The sequence below is a fragment of the Salmo salar genome, chromosome ssa03, assembly GCF_905237065.1.
Source record: "Salmo salar chromosome ssa03, Ssal_v3.1, whole genome shotgun sequence".
Taxonomy (NCBI): domain Eukaryota; kingdom Metazoa; phylum Chordata; class Actinopteri; order Salmoniformes; family Salmonidae; genus Salmo; species Salmo salar.
This window is the reverse complement of record NC_059444.1, coordinates 86467311-86485373: the sequence shown is the minus strand read 5'-3', so window position 1 is coordinate 86485373 and position 18063 is coordinate 86467311. Positions and strand designations below refer to the sequence as shown.

Sequence of the window (18063 nt, the reverse complement as noted above, 5' to 3'; positions counted from 1 at the left end):
AGAGGCAGTGGGAGAGAGAGAAAGAGAGAGGAGAGGGAGGGAGAGAGAGAGAGAGAAATAGTGTGTGAGAGAGACAGAGAAGAAGAGAGGGAGAAAGAGGGACACGAGACAGAGATCAGACAGTGAGGAGGACTTTTCCAGGGAGTTTAGGTCCTGGCAGTGGAAGGATTACAAGGACAGAGCTGATCAGTGTTGGACCTTGACAAGCCTAGTACAGCTGCCTGCATGGGACACAGGACTACAACCAGAACAACAACCTAACTCTATAGTGGGTTATTATTGGAGCACTCCCCCATGTTCATGTAACTGTACTGCATTTGGATGAGCCTGTTGATGGATTGTTGGTCTCTGGATCTCTGGAGTGACGTGTTGGGAGTAAGGAACTTGTTGCTCTTCCATAACCTGAAGGAGAAGTGAACGACAAGACCCTTTGTGACTGAGTTGGACTTCTCAGTTAAAACACAAGGGTAATGTTATATCTGGCCACCGGCAATCTGATCTGTGACTTTATCTCGATATGGGATTATTGATACAAGCATCTGTAAGAAACTAGACAGATCACTTGGGTCAACATTAAATTATTACCGTTAGAGAAGCAAAGAAGTTACAAGATCTGATGTTATTTGAGAATCCAAAATTGCTAAACTGTTGACAGGGAAGATGAAATCAGCACTGCTCAAGGCTCTGACTGCGTTGTAAGTTGAACACCATTGTGGCCGACTGTAACCTGATCTCCAACACACTGCAGTAATTACAAGGTGTATGCAGGGAAACATGGAGAGAGATTTGTAATTAGACCTGTCTATAAAAAGAACCAGGCAAAGGGCGAGGTCCCCACACAGAGAGAGTTAAAGGGGGAGAGTCAGGCCAAGGACACCCAGCTTGAAGGGAGGGAGGGGGGCTGTCTGGAGGCATAGGAAGGAGGCTGCCTGGAGGCATAGGAAGGAGGCCAACTGGAGGCATAGGAAGGAGGCTGCCTGGAGGCATAGGAAGGAGGCCAACTGGAGGCATAGGAAGGAGGCTGCCTGGAGGCATAGGAAGGAGGCCAACTGGAGGGATAGGAAGGAGGCCAACTGGAGGGATAGGAAGGAGGCCAACCGGAGGCATAGGAAGGAGGCCAACCGGAGGCATAGGAAAGAGGTTGCCTGGGGGCATTGTTGAGTGTAAGTGACACCCAGACCCAGACAGCAACGACACCTAACCTGAAGGGAAGGAGGCTGCCTGGAGTCATCATTGGGAAGAAGAGACACCCAGACAGCTTTTGACAATTAGGGGACAGGAGGTGTGACCATGGACCCCCAAGGCGGACACTACCTGAACAAGGCGGCGGTGCTGTCTCCTCTAGGAGCGGCCCGTATGCTCCAGCTCCTCCTGGGCTGCACCATCATAGCCCTGGTGGCCCACAGCGCCGGATACAACCACGCCTATGGTATCTACTGCATGTTTGTGTGGTGCTTCTGCTTCGCCATGACCCTGCTGGTGTTCACCATGGATGTGACACGCCTCCCCTGCTGCATGCCCATTTCCTGGGACAACCTCACCGTGGCGTTCGCCATGCTCGCCACACTCATGTATGTCGCCGCCTCCGTCGTCTACCCCGTCTACTTCCTGCGCTCTCAGTGCTCCAAATCCGACGGGGGCTGCGAGGTGCGCAACTACCGCATCGCTGTCACCGTGTGCTCCAGTTTCTGCTGCTTCGCCTACGCGGCTGAGGTGTTCCTGACCCGGGCCAAACCCGGCCATGTGGTGGGCTACATGGCCACCATGTCAGGCCTGCTCAAAGTGGTCCAGGCCTTCGTGGCCTGCATTATATTCGGGGCCCTGGCCAACGGCAGCGAGTACAACCGCCACATCCCCACTCATTACTGCGTGGTGGTCTACAGCCTGTGCTTCTCCATCACCGTGGTCGTGATCGCTGTGACCGTGTCGGGAAAAGCCTCGGCTCTGCCCCTGCGTTTCCCCTTCGACCGCTTCGTGATCATCTACACGTTCCTGGCGACGCTGCTGTACCTGAGCGCCGCCCTGGTGTGGCCCATCTTTAGCTTCGACAGGAAGTATGGCACGCCGGGTCGCCCCGACGGCTGTCCCTGGGAGAACTGTCCCTGGGACAGCAAGCTGGTGGTGGCGGTGTTCACCCATGTCAACATGGTGCTGTACTTCAGCGACCTAATCTACTCCCAGAGGATCCGCTTTGTCTCCCACTCCGCTGCTTGAGGACCCCTCCACCCTCCACTCTGCTGCCTGAGGACCCCTCCACCCTCCTCACTCCACTCTGATGCCTGAGGACCCCTCCTCACTCCTGGGGACCCCTTTACCCTCCTCACTCCTGGGGACCCCTCTACCCTCCTCACTCCACTCTGATGCCTGAGGACCCCTCCTCAGTCCTGGGGACCCCTCTACCCTCCTCAGTCCTGGGGACCCCTCTACCCTCCTCAGTCCTGGGGACCCCTCTATCCTCCTCACTCCTGGGGATCCCTCTACCCTCCTCACTCCTAGGGTGAATCTCAAAAGTGTTTTCCTCGGTTCGTCATTGGACACGGCGTACGAGGTAAGGGAGGAGAGCATTGGAGAAGACAAGAGGAGATACGATATTTGAATGGACTTCTGCCTCGCTCTGACGTTATGAGGAGGCGTGGAGAGGGAGATGAGGAGTAGAGGGTATAGACTTTTGAGTTGCACCCCTGGCCCTCAGAGACAGACAGAGACCACACTGGAAATGACACACAGCATCTCCACTCAAGTACCTCTGAATGCCCCATGCCTACTACAGATTACATATCGCCTCAATGATGTTATGGCTTTGTACCTTGTTGTGTCTTTCTTAACATCAGTGCTGTCTTTCTTAACATCAGTGCTGTCTTTCTTAACATCAGTGTTGTGTCTTTCTTAACATCAGTGTTGTGTCTTTCTTAACATCAGTGCTGTGTCTTTCTTAACATCAGTATTGTGTCTTTCTTAACATCAGTATTGTGTCTTTCTTAACATCAGTATTGTGTCTTTCTTAACATCAGTGTTGTGTCTTTCTTAACATCAGTGCTGTGTCTTTCTTAACATCAGTATTGTGTCTTTCTCAACATCAGTGTTGTGTCTTTCTTAACATCAGTGCTGTGTCTTTCTCAACATCAGTGTTGTGTCTTTCTTAACATCAGTATTGTGTCTTTCTTAACATCAGTGTTGTGTCTTTCTTAACCTCAGTGTTGTATCTTTCTTAACATCAGTGTTGTGTCTTTCTTAACATCAGTGTTGTTAACATCAGTGTTGTGTCTTTCTTAAAATCAGTGTTGTTAACATCAGTGCTGTGTCTTTCTCAACATCAGTGTTGTGTCTTTCTTAACATCAGTATTGTGTCTTTCTTAACATCAGTGTTGTGTCTTTCTTAACATCAGTGCTGTCTTTCTTAACATCAGTGTTGTGTCTTTCTTAACATCAGTATTGTGTCTTTCTTAACATCAGTGTTGTGTCTTTCTTAACATCAGTGTTGTTAACATCAGTGTTGTGTCTTTCTTAACATCAGTGTTGTTAACATCAGTGTTGTGTCTTTCTTAACATCAGTGGTGTGTCTTTCTTAACCTCAGTGTTGTGTCTTTCTTAACATCAGTGTTGTGTCTTTCTTAACATCAGTGTTGTTAACATCAGTGTTGTGTCTTTCTTAACATCAGTGTTGTTAACATCAGTGTTGTGTCTTTCTTAACATCAGTGTTGTGTCTTTCTTAACATCAGTGTTGTGTCTTTCTTAACATCAGTGTTGTTAACATCAGTGTTGTGTCTTTCTTAACATCAGTGTTGTTAACATCAGTGTTGTGTCTTTCTTAACATCAGTGTTGTGTCTTTCTTAACATCAGTGTTGTGTCTTTCTTAACATCAGTGTTGTTAACATCAGTGTTGTGTCTTTTTTAAAATCAGTGTTGTTAACAACAGTGTTGTGTCTTTCTTAACATCAGTGTTGTTAACATCAGTGTTATGTCTTTCTTAACATCAGTGTTGTGTCTTAACATCAGTGTTGTGTCTTAACATCAGTGTTGTGTCTTTCTTAACATCAGTGTTATGTCTTAACATTACTATCAGTAGTATCAGTATTATAATCTCTAAGAGAAACCTGAGACAAGGGCCAGTACTGTTGTAGGCACTCTGTCTTATGGTGCAGTACATTGGTTTAATTCAGAGCTTTGAACATGTTGGGCGACATTTTCGTAGTGCAAAAGCGATGTGCTAAATGCAATAGAAATCTGTAAACCTCATAATCTGGCAGTGTGATTTAAACTGAAACTTTTCCTCTACAATCTGCATTATAAAGAAGCTATTATTTATAAGGTTTAGTAAACCGAGCAATCGATAAAATGTATGCACATCGCCTACTAATAATGCACATTGTTGAAAAACATTTTCAAGATTATAACGAGGTTCATGGTCATTTTTGTACTTTGCTTTTGTACTATGAACATGTCGCCCATTATGTATTGAAGGACGTCGTAAATCATCATTGGGTTGTTTTCATGTCTTGAAATAGTCTGTTTTATTTATTGTGTTTCAAGAAACTTTTATCTTAACTAAGAGGTTTTTTCTAATAATGACAATAATATATACAAAATGTAATGTGTAGTGTGTTGAATTGGCTTTCCATCACTGAGTACTTTTGGTGTTTAAACTAACACCCAACTGCTTGTTTCAACTTCAACTCCTCTTGTTTTAGTCCAAGTTCAGTCAGTGTGTAGATTCATTATGAGCTGAATGTTCAGTGTATCAACTGTCAATACAAAATTGGGAATATACAGTATGTGTGAGGGTGTGTGTGCATGAGTGTGAGTGTGTGTGTGTGTGTGGGGGGGGGTTATGGAATTGACTACATAGGTACAGCTACCACTTTTTGATATGTGATGTCTGCACTGCAAAACATCCCTGAACACTGTATTGTAATGAAAACCATGCGATGTACTCAATGATATAAACCGATAGAAAAGTTCTGAAACTTGTGAATATTCAAAATGTCATTAAAATGAACAAATTGTTTAGTCTGTGCGCCTGTTCATCTCTCTCCCATTGTCTCTCCCTTCATGATCAGTAGGCTGCAGACTAGCTAGTAATAGGCATAAACATTACTGATCTAGTCAATCAGATATATTAGGTTATGTTTCTGTCACAAAATGCTGCCGTCAGAGGATCTGTGATCTTACATTTTATAGCATTATAGCCTGTGATGTATGGACTGCTTTACTGGACTAAAATGCCCTTTAAATGAAAATGGACTAGGATTAATGGGGGCCAAGAAACCATGATGGCTCTGTTCAAACTGTTCTGTCCTCATTTGTCCTCAACTGACACCCAAAACAAAGCTGGTACTAGGCTACCGTTTAAATGGTGAAAACACCATCTCAACATTATAATTCCTTAATGTACGAGTGAATTATAATAGGCCTCTGCCTTTTGGGATTAGTGTCCTGAAATAGAGAAGCTAATACCTTGATAGTACATGTTATCACTAACAAATCGATGTGTTAAGGCAGTAAATAAAAGAACAGCGACTTTACACTGTAATAATGAATGCTCTTCCGGATTCAGCCACTAGAAGGGCATGATCTAGAACGTAACCTGGAGGTTTCTTCTCCACGCCCACTCTACTTCCAAGGCTGATGCAACTGGCTGTACACAGCTTACAGAACCCACCCATAACTGCGCAATAAATGAATGCTGCCACCGTTATTGGTTAGACGTTTAGCGACTCTCTCAGTCTATTGGTCACGTTGCATGTCATTATCATAGTCGGTTTTTGGGGTGGAAACCATATTAACGCGGTTACAACTGTAACTCTGTTGAATTATATGTTTGGCGGCAACATTGGAAAGGAAACAATTTATACATTCGTCTCAACATCCGTAAGTTTGATTCGTCTGTCAGATATTTAAGCTAACGTTACTTCGTTGCAGGCAGCTGTCGGCATTGTTTCAACTGTGTCATAACTGCATGTGTTGTGATTCCATGTGTTATAAGGAAGTAACTACGGTTTACTGTAAATGGTACATACTCTTTGTTTACACAAGGCTGGTGGACAGGTTATGTGAATGGCATATACCTGTGTGTCTCTTGATATTACCAGTGTCCTTTGCTTTCTACACCTACACCTGCATTGCTTTCTGTTTGGGGTTTTAGGCTGGGTTTCTGTGCAGCACTTTGAGATATCAGCTGATGTAAGAAGGGCTTTATAAATACATTTGATTTGATTTGCCTTCACAGCAACATCAGAAACTTCAGAATGAGCGTGGGGTTCATCGGAGCGGGTCAGTTGACCCATGCCTTGGTGAAGGGATTCAGCGCTGCAGGTAACCATCTAAGCATTGCTTTTAGTACCTGGCAGATCCGAGCCACTTGCTAACAGCTGCACTAAGGTCGGACAGCATTCATGTGTATATTAAGACACTGCAGAGCTGGAGCGAGATATGGCTCAGAAAACATACCTCAATCCAGAAACGAGTTTTTACTCTGAATGTTCCTATGAGCAGTCGTTCAATCTTCTCTGTGTAACCGTTGGGATAACAGGACAGTTCGGAGGACAGCGCATTTCTCATCTCTGGATTGAGGTACTAGCTCACGCTGGCTCCACGGTGTCTTAATATACACAGGAATGCTGTCCGACCCTATTAAGGCTGTAAGCAAGAGGGTCAGGTCTGCTGGCTATGCCTTGAGGAGCCTGAGTCATTCTATATTGTCATATATGAATTGTCGAACCTCTGAATTAATGTATAGTGATTTCATGATTGAAATGTATTCTGTGTTAACCACTTCAGTGCCCTGCTGAAAAAACAGCATAGACCAGCCCAAATGTTTAGCTGGTCTGGTGCTGGTCAAGCTGGTCTGACTGGCATGGTCTAGCTGGTTATGCTGGTTTACCAGCATGGTCTAGAGATGGTTTTGCTGGTGACCAGCCGTTCGCTGTGTTTTGGACACTGGTGACCAGCCTTTGCTGTGTTTCTGACACATACCATCTTATGCTGGTGACCAAGCTGGGCCACCATGGTCTTGGTCAAGCTGGTCTGACCACACCGATCCAAGGTTATTATAGTTTGTTAGTTTTCAGGCCTGATTTGCTAGTTTTTATTTTTGTTTTAGTTGTATACAAATATTTCATTTTTAGATTATACCAGTGTCCAGAACACTGCAAAGGCTGGTCACCAGCAAAAACACAGTCACGGCTGGCCACCAGTGTCCAAAACACAGCCAACAGGGTATTCCGGTTGATTTTCCCCTCTCCCATCCCTGCAGGTGTCATTGCCACCCAGAGGATTACAGCCAGCTCCCCAGACACAGATCTTCCCACAGTGTCTGGACTGCGGGTGAGTAGAATGGATCAGTCATTGGGGTGCGCTGGATGTTTGTGGGAATAAGTTTCCTCAGTTACAGCATATCTATAACCATCTCACATCAGCTACACTCAAATGAAATCCCCCACACACAAGCGAGATACATAGAGAAAGAAAGACAGAGCGAGAGAAAGGCACAGAATAATACATTTGTTAATTTCAATTATATTTTAGAAGTACTATCATTCTGAGGGGTAACAATCAACACAATGGCTGTGCTCTTCTACACAGAAAATGGGTGTCAATCTCACAACCAGCAACAAGGAGGTGGTGAACAAGAGTGACGTTCTGTTTCTGGCTGTCAAACCACACATCATCCCCTTCGTGTTGGATGAGATCGGACCGGACATTGAGGACCGCCACCTCATTGTGTCCTGTGCAGCTGGTGTCACCATCAGCTCCATTGAGAAGGTCAGTTTGGAGTCCAGTGAAAGTCGACTTTAGCTAGAGCTTTCTCTCTCTACTGTTTTACAGATCTTTAGAAATGTTTTGCAACAGAAAACGGAAGAGTGACAAAAATACAAAATCGCTTTCTCTCTCCTCAGTACTGAACTATGGATCTGGGTCGTGTTCATTAGCGCACAGAACAGAATGTTTTGCAACAGAACTGAAATGTATATTTCTTGTTGGACAAGTATCTCACTGGTTTTCTTACAGTTGATGCCTATTGAACAAGCCCCTGATGTGATTGGATAGGTGAAAGCATTCTGGTGGAATCCTGCTTTGAAATAACTTGTTCCATCCTGTCAGATCAATGAAGCTACAGCCCTCTGTTATAGCCTAACCTGAGGTTTCCAGTTCTGTATCACAGACAGACTGACTTCCCCTCTCCCTGGTAGAATATAAATTGCATTTCCCTAATTCCTCTCATCGTCCTCAAAACCCATTGGATGAGGTCAGAAGTCCCTCTCCTCTACCTGGGAGAACCTCAATTGAAGGAGGTGAGAGGATGCAAGAAATCAATGAAATACCATTGAGATTCTCTCCCTGCCCCCTCAGTCACTACCATGCTCTGGTCTCACATAGCCCTAGGACATAGCAACTTCCAGCTGCTACAACATGAATCTCCCTTCCATTCTGTTCTCACTGAAAATACCTCAGCCCTCTGTCCTGATACTGGGAAAGCTGCCACACACTGCAATCTGATGAACAGTCATGCTCTTTCACAAGAGACTGACAAATAGAGAATCAGGATAGATTTTTACTGTGCTATTTGAGAGAACCAGACCACAAAATGGCAAAATCAAGCTTTTTGTAATGCCGGAAAGGTCTTGGTTCAAACCGTTGCACAATAAAACTGGGGAAGCGTTCAACTGTTTGTGGGTATCTTATCTTTCCATATTGTCTTTCATCTTTGTACGCTGCACCTGCAAGTTACTGGATATGCCTAATACACTACTTCTAAACTAAAATCTACCTTCCATACCGTAGTTCCGTTGCTCAGTGGTATTTGTCGTTAACTTAACCCTTGTCTTAGTGACATTTAGATTACATTTTAGTCCGTTAGCAGATGCTCTTATCCAGAGCAGTTTCCAGTCAGTGTGCGAGTGGTAGGTTAAAAACAACCGTAAGCTGTAATTCTGCAGTAGTAAGTTGACATTGAAAAGGTAAAAGAGTAGACTAGACTTCTAGCATCAGGTGGAAGTAAATGTTTTAATACAGAGCTTTCTGGTCATGTGGTCATGTGAAAAAGGCCAAAAGCAAGATTGCTCAAAGGCAAATGATTCTTCTGAGTGTCAACATTATATAGTCATTCTGAATGCTGTGTACATGCATCATTACAGACGTTGGTTGATATGAACCTGATACAACTTTCAATTGAACATGGTAACAGTGAGACATCTGCTACTTTCGGTACATAGAGTGAGATTCAGCAGTTTGAGACTGTTCAAGGTTGGATTGTCACGAGATGAGGCCTCTGAGAATTCTGTGTCCTGTGTTATCTGGGGCACAGAGAATGATGGAAAACACTTGCCTACTCTTAGAACATGTTGAAGTTGTGAGTCATTAGGCAGGTTATTTATGATATGATTGTAAGCAAAGATGAGTAAGGATGTACACTACATGTCCAAAAGATGTGGACACCTGCTCGTCAAACATCTCATTCCAAAATCAGAAGCATTAATATGGAGTTGATTTCCCCCACAGATTTGTCCATCGGACTGCCAGATGGTGAAGCGTGATGTATCGCTCCAGAGAACGCATCTCCACTGCTCAAGAGTCCAATGGCGGCGAGCTTTAAACCACTCCAGTCGACGCTTGGCATTGCGCATGGTGATCTTAGGCTTGTGTGTGGCTGCTCGGCCATGGAAACCCATTTCATGAAGCTCCCGTCGAACAGTTCTTGTGCTGACGTTTCTTCCAGAGGCATTTTGGAACACGTTAGTGAGTGTTGCAAACGAGGACCGAGGATTTTTACACGCTACTCGCTTCAGCACTCGGTGGTCCTGTTCTATGAGCTTGTGTGGCCTACCACTTTGCGGCTGAGCCGTTGTTGCGCCTAGATATTTCCACTTCACAATAACAGCACTTACAGTTGACCGGGGCAACTCTAGGAGGGCAGAAATTTGACGAACTGACTTGTTGGAAAGGACTGAGCTCTTCGGTACGGGCCATTCTACTGCCAATGTTACTCTATGGTGATTGTATGGCTGTGTGCTTGATTTTATACACCTGTCAGCAACGGGTGTGGCTGAAATAGCCAAATTCACAAATTTTAAGGGGTGTCCACATACTTGTACAGTGGGGGGGAAAGTATTTAATCCCCTGCTGATTTTGTACGTTTGCCCACTGATAAAGAAAGGACCAGTCTATAATTTTAATGGTAGGTTTATTTGAACAGTGAGAGACAGAATAACAATAAAAATGTTGAGGAAAAACGCATGTCAAAAATTGTTAAATTAATTTGCATTTTAATGAGGGAAATAAGTATTTGACCCCCTCTCAATCAGAAAGATTTCTGGCTCCCAGGTGTCTTTTATACAGATAACGAGCTGAGATTAGAAGTGTAACCGATGTGAAATGGCTAGTTAGTTAGCGGTGGTGCGCGCTAATAGCGGTTCAATCTGTGACGTCACTCGCTCTGCGACCTTAAGTAGTTGTTCCCCTTGCGTTGCAAGGGCTGCGGCTTTTGTGGCGCGATGGGTAACGATGCTTCGGTGGGTGTCAGTTGTTGATGTGTGCAAGGGTCCCTGGTTCGAGCCCAGGTTGTGGCGAAGAGAGGGACGGAACCTACACTGTTACAGGAGCACACTCTTAAAGGGAGTGCTCCTAACCGCAGCTTGTTACCTGTAAAAAAGACACCTGTCCACAGAAGCAATCAATCAATCAGATTCCAAACTCTCCACCATGGCCAAGACCAAAGTGCTCTCCAAGGATGTCAGGGACAAGGCTGTAGACCTACACAAGGCTGGAATGGGCTACAAGACCATCGCCAAGCAGCTTGGTGAGAAGGTGACAACAGTTGGTGCGATTATTCGCAAATGGAAGAAACACAAAAGAACTGCCAATATCCCTCGGCCTGGGGCTCCATGCAAGATCTCACCTTGTGGGGTTGCAATGATCATGAGAACGGTGAGGAATCAGCCCAGAACTACACGGGAGGATCTTGTCAATGATCCCAAGACAGCTGGGACCATAGTCACCAAGAAAACAATTGGTAACACACTACGCCGTGAAGGACTGAAATCCTGCAGCGCCCGCAAGGTCCCCCTGCTCAAGAATACATATACATGCCCATCTGAAGTTTGCCAATGAACATCTGAATGATTCAGAGGACAACTGGGTGAAAGTGTTGTGGTCAGATGGAGCTCTTTGGCATCAACTCAACTTGCCGTGTTTGGAGGAGGAGGATTGCTGCCTATGACCCCAAGAACACCATCTCCACTGTCAAACATGGAGGTGGAAACATTATGCTTTGGGGGTGTTTTTCTGCTAAGGGGACAGGACAACTTCACCGCATCATTTGACGGGGCCATGTACTGTCAAATCTTGGGTGAGATCCTCCTTCCCTCAGCCAGGGCATTGAAAATGGGTCGTGGATGGGTATTCCAGCATGACAATGACCCAAAACACACGGCCAAGGCAACAAAGGAGTGGCTCAAGAAGAAGCACATTAAGGTCCTGGAGTGGCCTAGCCAGTCTCCAGACCTTAATCCCATAGAAAATCTGTTGAGGGAGCTCAAGGTTCGAGTTGCCAAACGTCAGCCTCGAAACCTTAATGATTTGGAGAAGATCAGCAAAGAGGAGTGGAACAAAATCCCTCCTGAGATGTGTGCAAACCTGGTGGCCAACTACAAGAAACATCTGACCTCTGTGATTGCCAACAAGGGTTTTGCCACCAAGTACTAAGTCATGTTTTGCAGAGGGGTCAAATACTTATTTCCCTAATCAAAATGCAAATCATTTTATAACATTTTTGACATGCGTTTTTCTGGATTTTTTGTTGTTGTTATTCTGTCTCTCACTGTTCAAATAAACCTGCCATTAAAATTATAGACTGATCATTTCTTTGTAAGTGGGCAAACGTACAAAATCAGCAGGGGATCAAATACTTTTCCCCCCCACTGTATCTGGGTTGGCCCCCACACAACCACATATCCAAATCATTGCAAGTTAAAAAAACGTATTCAAAAAGGACGTTAGACTGCAGAGACCATTTTCATGAAGCTTTTTCTCATGTTTCTATCAAGTAATCTTAACTTCTGTGTTATTCTCCCCTGCCTTTTGCAGAAGCTGCTCCAGTACCGCCCGTTCCCCAAGGTGATGCGATGCATGACCAACACCCCGGTGGTGGTTCGGGAGGGAGCCACGGTCTACGCCACGGGTACCCACGCCGAGCTAGAGGACGGGAGGCTGCTGGAGCAGCTGATGGCCAGTGTGGGCTACTGCACGGAGGTGGAGGAGGACCTGATCGATGCCGTCACCGGACTCAGTGGCAGTGGACCCGCCTATGTGAGTGGTTACGTTATTGTAGTTTGTATTTTACATTGACTATCACAAAAGCTCTGACGGCCAAGAGGCCGACATGCTTGAATAAACTGTGGTTAAAAGTGATACAGTACGAGCAGGAGTAGTAGTGTGCAGGTTTCTCCTTTCTTTTTAGATACCACTTTATACCCACACACCTGCAACAAGATAACTCTGATGTGCTTTTTTTGAGTTGTGCTTTGCATGTCTGCCACTGTAACTGAGCTGGTTCAGTAAACCCTGCTTGTGGGCTGACTGACCTCTCCTGACTCCAGAAGACTAGCTCCCCAAGCTAATGCCTAGGCTAGCCCAGTGGGCTACAACCATACCTTTGGGTTGTAAAACTATTTTAGCTCATTATTTTCATGATCATCCATGCAAATAATGAGTTCTAAGAACTGGACCTTGCCTTGCCCCTAGGAGAACGCCTACTATGCAGCTTAAACTACTGGCTGGCTAGTCATTTCTGTTAACTCTTCTATATTGTATAATCTCCAGAGCCCATTTTGAAATGTGTGTTACACATGTGATGAGTGTGCATATGATAAGTGCATGTTCGTCTTTGTCTCCCTATAGGCATTTACAGCTGTGGAAGCGCTTGCTGACGGGGGAGTGAAAATGGGTCTGCCCAGGAGACTGGCTATACGGCTAGGAGCACAGGCCCTGCTGGTGAGAACATCATCTACATGCATTTTCTATGAACGTCTAGCCCTGAATTAGTCTTGGTACCAGTCTCTGTAACATTACACTCCTTGCACACCGTGTCATGTACCAAAGAGACTGGTCTTTCTTCAAATATGAACATTCTATCATTAATGAGCTTGAGGAGATCAGAGGATTTGATCCTGATTCGATAACTCCCACAGCTATCTTTGGCAAATGACACAGTACAATGAGGGGAATGTAAATGCTGAACAGAGACTAGCAATCAGGCAAGCCCTGAATATAATCTGTCAGAAATCTCTTTTGAGGACTGCTTGTGAATGTTTTCATTTTTTTATTATACATCAGATTTTGATCTGGGAACATTTTGAAAGAAATCTATTGTATCTGAGCGAAAATGTGGAGAATTCTTCTGTTGAGTTTGACATTTTATAACCATGAGCCTTGCAAACGTTTGCTTGACTGTAGAGTGTACCGTATTGAAGCAACCTTGGTTTACCTAGCGACCTCGTCAATGGGTTCGGATCTCTTGGTGTAACGGTCAAGATGTGTTACTGTCGCTCACAGGGACCCGGGTTCCAGTTCCCCGGTCGAGGCTACGCCCAAATTCACCACAGTATGTTCATGTCTCTATTTCGTCTTTCCCATAGGGAGCAGCCAAAATGCTGTTGGACTCGGAGCAGCACCCTGGCCAGCTAAAGGACAACGTTTGCTCCCCAGGGGGTGCCACCATTCACGCCCTGCACGTAATGGAGAGTGGGGGCTTCCGCGCCCTGCTCATCAACGCTGTAGAGGCCTCCTGCATCAGGACCAGGTAGGCTGGGCACCACTTTACAGAGGGACAGTTTCCTGGACTAAAAAGCACTTCCAATGGAAAATCTCCATAGAAAATGCTTTTTAGTCAAGGACTAGGCTAAGTCTTGTGTCCTGGAAATCAAACTGGAATGTGCAGATAGAAATCTGCGTTGTAGAGTAGACATGATCCCCTGTCGTGAAGTATGTCAAGTCTGTGTTACATTTCTATCTGCAACATTCAATATGTTGGATCTTTGTGGATAAGCCCTGGCTGGTGGTATAGTGAGGCCAGTAGGTCTCTGGACATAGTATTTAACAAAATGTGGCTTTTCGATATAACCACATAATGCTGATGTAGCACTGATGGCAGTTACACTATGGGTCGGGTTTCCCGAACCCAGATTCAACCAGCCTACAAGCACTTTTATTGGAGATTCTCCATTGAGTGTGCTTTTAGTCCAGGACTGATCTAAATCTGGGTTCAGGAAACCAGACCTATATGTTTTGTGTAAAAATAATAATAATTTGAATGTTTGTGTTTAATGTCTGTGTCATAGTGCTCTGTTGTATGGCTGGATGCTATTGTTTAGACAGCAGAGGGTGCTAGATGCATATGTCTGAACCTTTTGTAACTAACAGATAGTAGACACACTCCATGAGCGAAGTCCCATCTCTTTTAAATAATGTGGCTCAAACGGGAGTGTCAGTGTGTGAATATTTGACTTGAGGTCACTTGGGATAACAGCCTCTGTTAAGAGTAAAAGGTAATGTACATTTCTTTCTTTTCTTTCTTTGTTTCTTTCAATCAGGGAGCTCCAGTTCTTGGCTGACCAGGAGAAGATCTCTCCTGCGGCCATCAAGAAGACTACGCTGGACAAGGTTCTGCAGCAGCCAGGGGTTGGAACAGGGGTGAGTGTCCGGACGGGATCTGGGATCAGCCTGTTCAGCAGCAGCAACCCCAGGCATAAGAAGTAATTGAACTGAGTGGCTCTGATCACAGAACAGTGGTGTATTCATTAGTGCATTGCAGACCATATCAAAACATTTTGCAACAAAAACAAGTTTCTTAGCGGACAAGTTCAGGTAGTTCCTCCCTGTTTCGGTCTGTTTGCTTCCTAGTGATACACCCCAGGTAGAGACCCTCAAAAGAATGAAACACTGCTGAACATATTATTTCAACCCTAAAAAATGTGTTATGGTTATAGCCTGAGGATAAACTTAGAGCAGCAATAGAGTATGTAGGGTGAAGGGACACTTCTCCTGGTCTCCTTCCATATTCACTGACTAGAAACATCTGGACAGGTAAAAGCAAGTTCCTAATAGGCATTATGGCTTTCACCTGTCTAGTGTTGTCATATCAGTGCAGATGAAGGAGAAAAGAGGTAGGAGGTGACCGGGGGAAGACGACGACACTAGACAGTTAAGATGGACCAACATGGTGATGAGCAACAGGTCACAATTCCTTTACATTTTAGCCATTTAGCAGACGCTCTTATCCAGAGCGACTTACAGGAGCAATTATGGTCAAGTGCCTTGCTCAAGGGCACGTGAACAGATTTCTCACCTAGTCGGCTCGGGACTCAAACCAGGTATCTATCGGTTACTGTCCGAACGTACTTAACCTCTAGGTTACCTGCCGCCCACTCCCTTTCAGTAGAAACACAGAGGCCGATGTGGAGTTGGATGTTTTATGTGCTTAGCTATCTATAGCTTCTGTTTCATAGAATGTTCCGTTAGACAGATTGTTAGGTCATACATTATGTACAGTCTTACTGGAACTATTTTGGTCTGTCTTGCTAAACAGCAAAGGCCCCTGTTTTCTATTGTTGTTTATCTCTTCATTTTCTGGCTATTTTCTTTGCTTGATTGAGAGATTATATTACAGCTTTAGCATGTTAATAATTTTAGCCTGACTGAGGGAGGGAAAACGTTGTTTTTCAGTTTGTAGAAGGAGCAACACAAGTCTATTTTAAAGAAGATATACATCAACAAGACAAACCTGGATAAAGAAAGGTTTAAAAGAAAGGTTTTTCTTTATCCAGGTTTGTCTTGTTGATGTATATCTTCTTTAAAATAGATTTGTTCAAGATGGTAACTCGAAACATCTGTGGCATTGTGTTGTGTGACAAAACTGCACATTTTAGAGTGGCCTTTATTGTCCCCAGCACAAGGTGCACCTGTATAATGATCATGCTGTTTAATCAGCTTCTTGATATGTCACACCTGTCAGGTGGAGGGATTATCTTGGCAAAGGAGAAATGCTCACTAACAGGGATGTAAACAAATGTTTGCAAAACATTTGAGAGAAATAAGCTTTTTTTTGTGCATATGGAACATTTCTGGGATTTTTTTTCTTCAGTTCATGAAACACTTTACATGTTGCTTTTACATTTTTGTTCAGTGTAGATAAATCTCCTTTGCAAGATAGACTTGTTACGTACGAACTTGCTACACACAAACAAATCTCCTTTGTGTTAGAGACTTGTTCAAGATGGTAGCAATCATTGTTACACATACACAGTAGGTAGACTACAGTATTTTACATAAGACATTTTACGTTTACATATTTGACTGGCATATCACTGTGTTACAAGGTGGAAATGGTACTATTAGGCCTATACAAAGTGAAATACATGTATATGCTGAACGTGTAAGAGTTTGTATATTTTGTGAACAAAATGTGTAAAGTCTAGATCTGTTTTATTAAATGTTATTTCCAGAACATTCATAATTAAATATTTCAACTTTTTTTCTGTAGCCTGTATGCATGTATGGGTGATTTTGCAAATACTGGCCTTTTTGTGTCCCAGGGTTAGATTAAGATAAAATGTTAATTTAGAAGAAAAAAAAATTCTTCACATCCAGAGACTATAACCTAAACTTTTTCTTTCAGCTTTCAATATTCTTTTTTTATTTTATAAAGCATTTCATGTCTGGAATTCACAGTTTTTGTCCTGTCTCACACCCAGGCTTTTGACATTCTACTATGCATTACACTTACAAAAGTCTTGATAATTAGAAAATATTTAATGCACCTGTTTAAAAAAAAAAAGTTAAATAAATGGAAACTATATATACAGTGTCTTCGGGAAAGTATTCTGACCCCTTGACTTTTTCCACATTTTGTTACGTTACAGCCTTCTAAAATGGATTACATTTTTTTTTAAATCTCAGCAATCTACACACAATACCCCACAATGACAAAGTGAGAAAACAGGTTTTTAGACATTTTTGCAAATAAATAAAAAACAGAAATACCTTATTTATGTAAGTATTCAGACCCTTTGCTATGAGACATGAAATTGAGCTCAGGTGCATCCTGCTTCCATTGATTATCCTTGAGACGTTCCTACAACTTGATTGGAGTCCACCTGTGGTCAATTCAATTGATTGGACATGATTTGGAAAGGTACACACGTGTGTCTATATCCCACAGTTGACAGTGCATGTCAGAGCAAAAACCAAGCCGTGATGTTGAAGGAATTGTCTGTCGAGTGCTGAGACAGATTTGTGTTGAGGCACAGATCTGGGGAAGGGTACCAAAACATTTCTGCATCATTGACGGTCCCCAAGAACACAGTAGCCTCCATCATTATTAAATGGAAAAAGTTTGGAACTGCCAAGACTCTTTCTAGAGCTGGCTGCCTGGTCAAACTGAGCAATCAGGGGAGAAGGGCCTTGGTCAGGGAGGTGACCAAGAACCCAATAGGTCACTCTGACAGCTCTAGAGTTCCTGTGTGGAGATGGGAGAATCTTCCAGAAGGACAACCATCTCTGCAGCCACTCCTCAGTAAAAGGCACATGACAACCCGCTTGGAGTTTGCCAAAAGGCACCTAATGCTTCACCATTTGACAGTCCGATGAAAGAAATCTGCCCCAATGTAGAGTGCCAACTGTGAAGTTTGGAGGAGGAATAATGGTCTGGGGCTGTTTTTCATGGTTGGGCTAGGCCCCTTAGTTTCAGTGAAGGGAAATCTTAACGCTACAGCATACAATGACATTCTAGACAATTCTGTGCCTTCAACTTTGTGGCAACATTTTTGGTGAAGGCCCTTTCCTGTTTCAGCATGACAATACTCCCGTTCACAAAGCGAGGTCCATACAGAAATGGTTTGTTGAGATCGGTGTGTAAGAACTTGACTGGCCTGCACAATACCCTGACTTCAACCCCATCGAACACCTTTGGGATGATTTGGAACAAATGGTCTGTTATATATCTTCAATAAAATTAAACATGTACAACTGTGACATTCAAATGTTTAATGGTATTTTTCATCAGTTTTAT

At 43.9% G+C, this 18063-nt stretch overlaps 2 protein-coding genes across 3 annotated transcripts; both read left to right on the top strand.

The window, feature by feature from the left end:
- The first annotated feature begins 32 nt into the window (after positions 1-32).
- On the top strand, positions 33-5012 carry LOC106601897 (myeloid-associated differentiation marker-like protein 2). The gene has a single exon (XM_014194327.2). It carries the CDS (start codon positions 1291-1293, stop codon positions 2212-2214), a length of 924 nt encoding a protein of 307 aa, XP_014049802.1. The 5' UTR covers positions 33-1290; the 3' UTR covers positions 2215-5012.
- A 707-nt stretch (positions 5013-5719) lies between these two features.
- On the top strand, positions 5720-16527 carry LOC106601844 (pyrroline-5-carboxylate reductase 1, mitochondrial). 2 transcript variants are annotated; one of them, XR_006769262.1, is made up of 9 exons: positions 5720-5870; positions 6229-6314; positions 7255-7325; positions 7584-7763; positions 12084-12305; positions 12897-12989; positions 13634-13797; positions 14588-15740; positions 15821-16527. XR_006769262.1 is itself a non-coding variant. In XM_014194249.2 (8 exons), the coding sequence occupies exons 2-8, from the start codon at positions 6248-6250 to the stop codon at positions 14751-14753; spliced, it is 963 nt and encodes a 320-aa protein (XP_014049724.2). In that variant the 5' UTR covers positions 5720-5870; positions 6229-6247; the 3' UTR covers positions 14754-16527. The 2 variants fall into 2 exon arrangements, 1 of the variants encoding a protein (XP_014049724.2); XM_014194249.2 differs by having other exon boundaries at positions 14588-16527.
- Positions 16528-18063: the final 1536 nt, after the last annotated feature.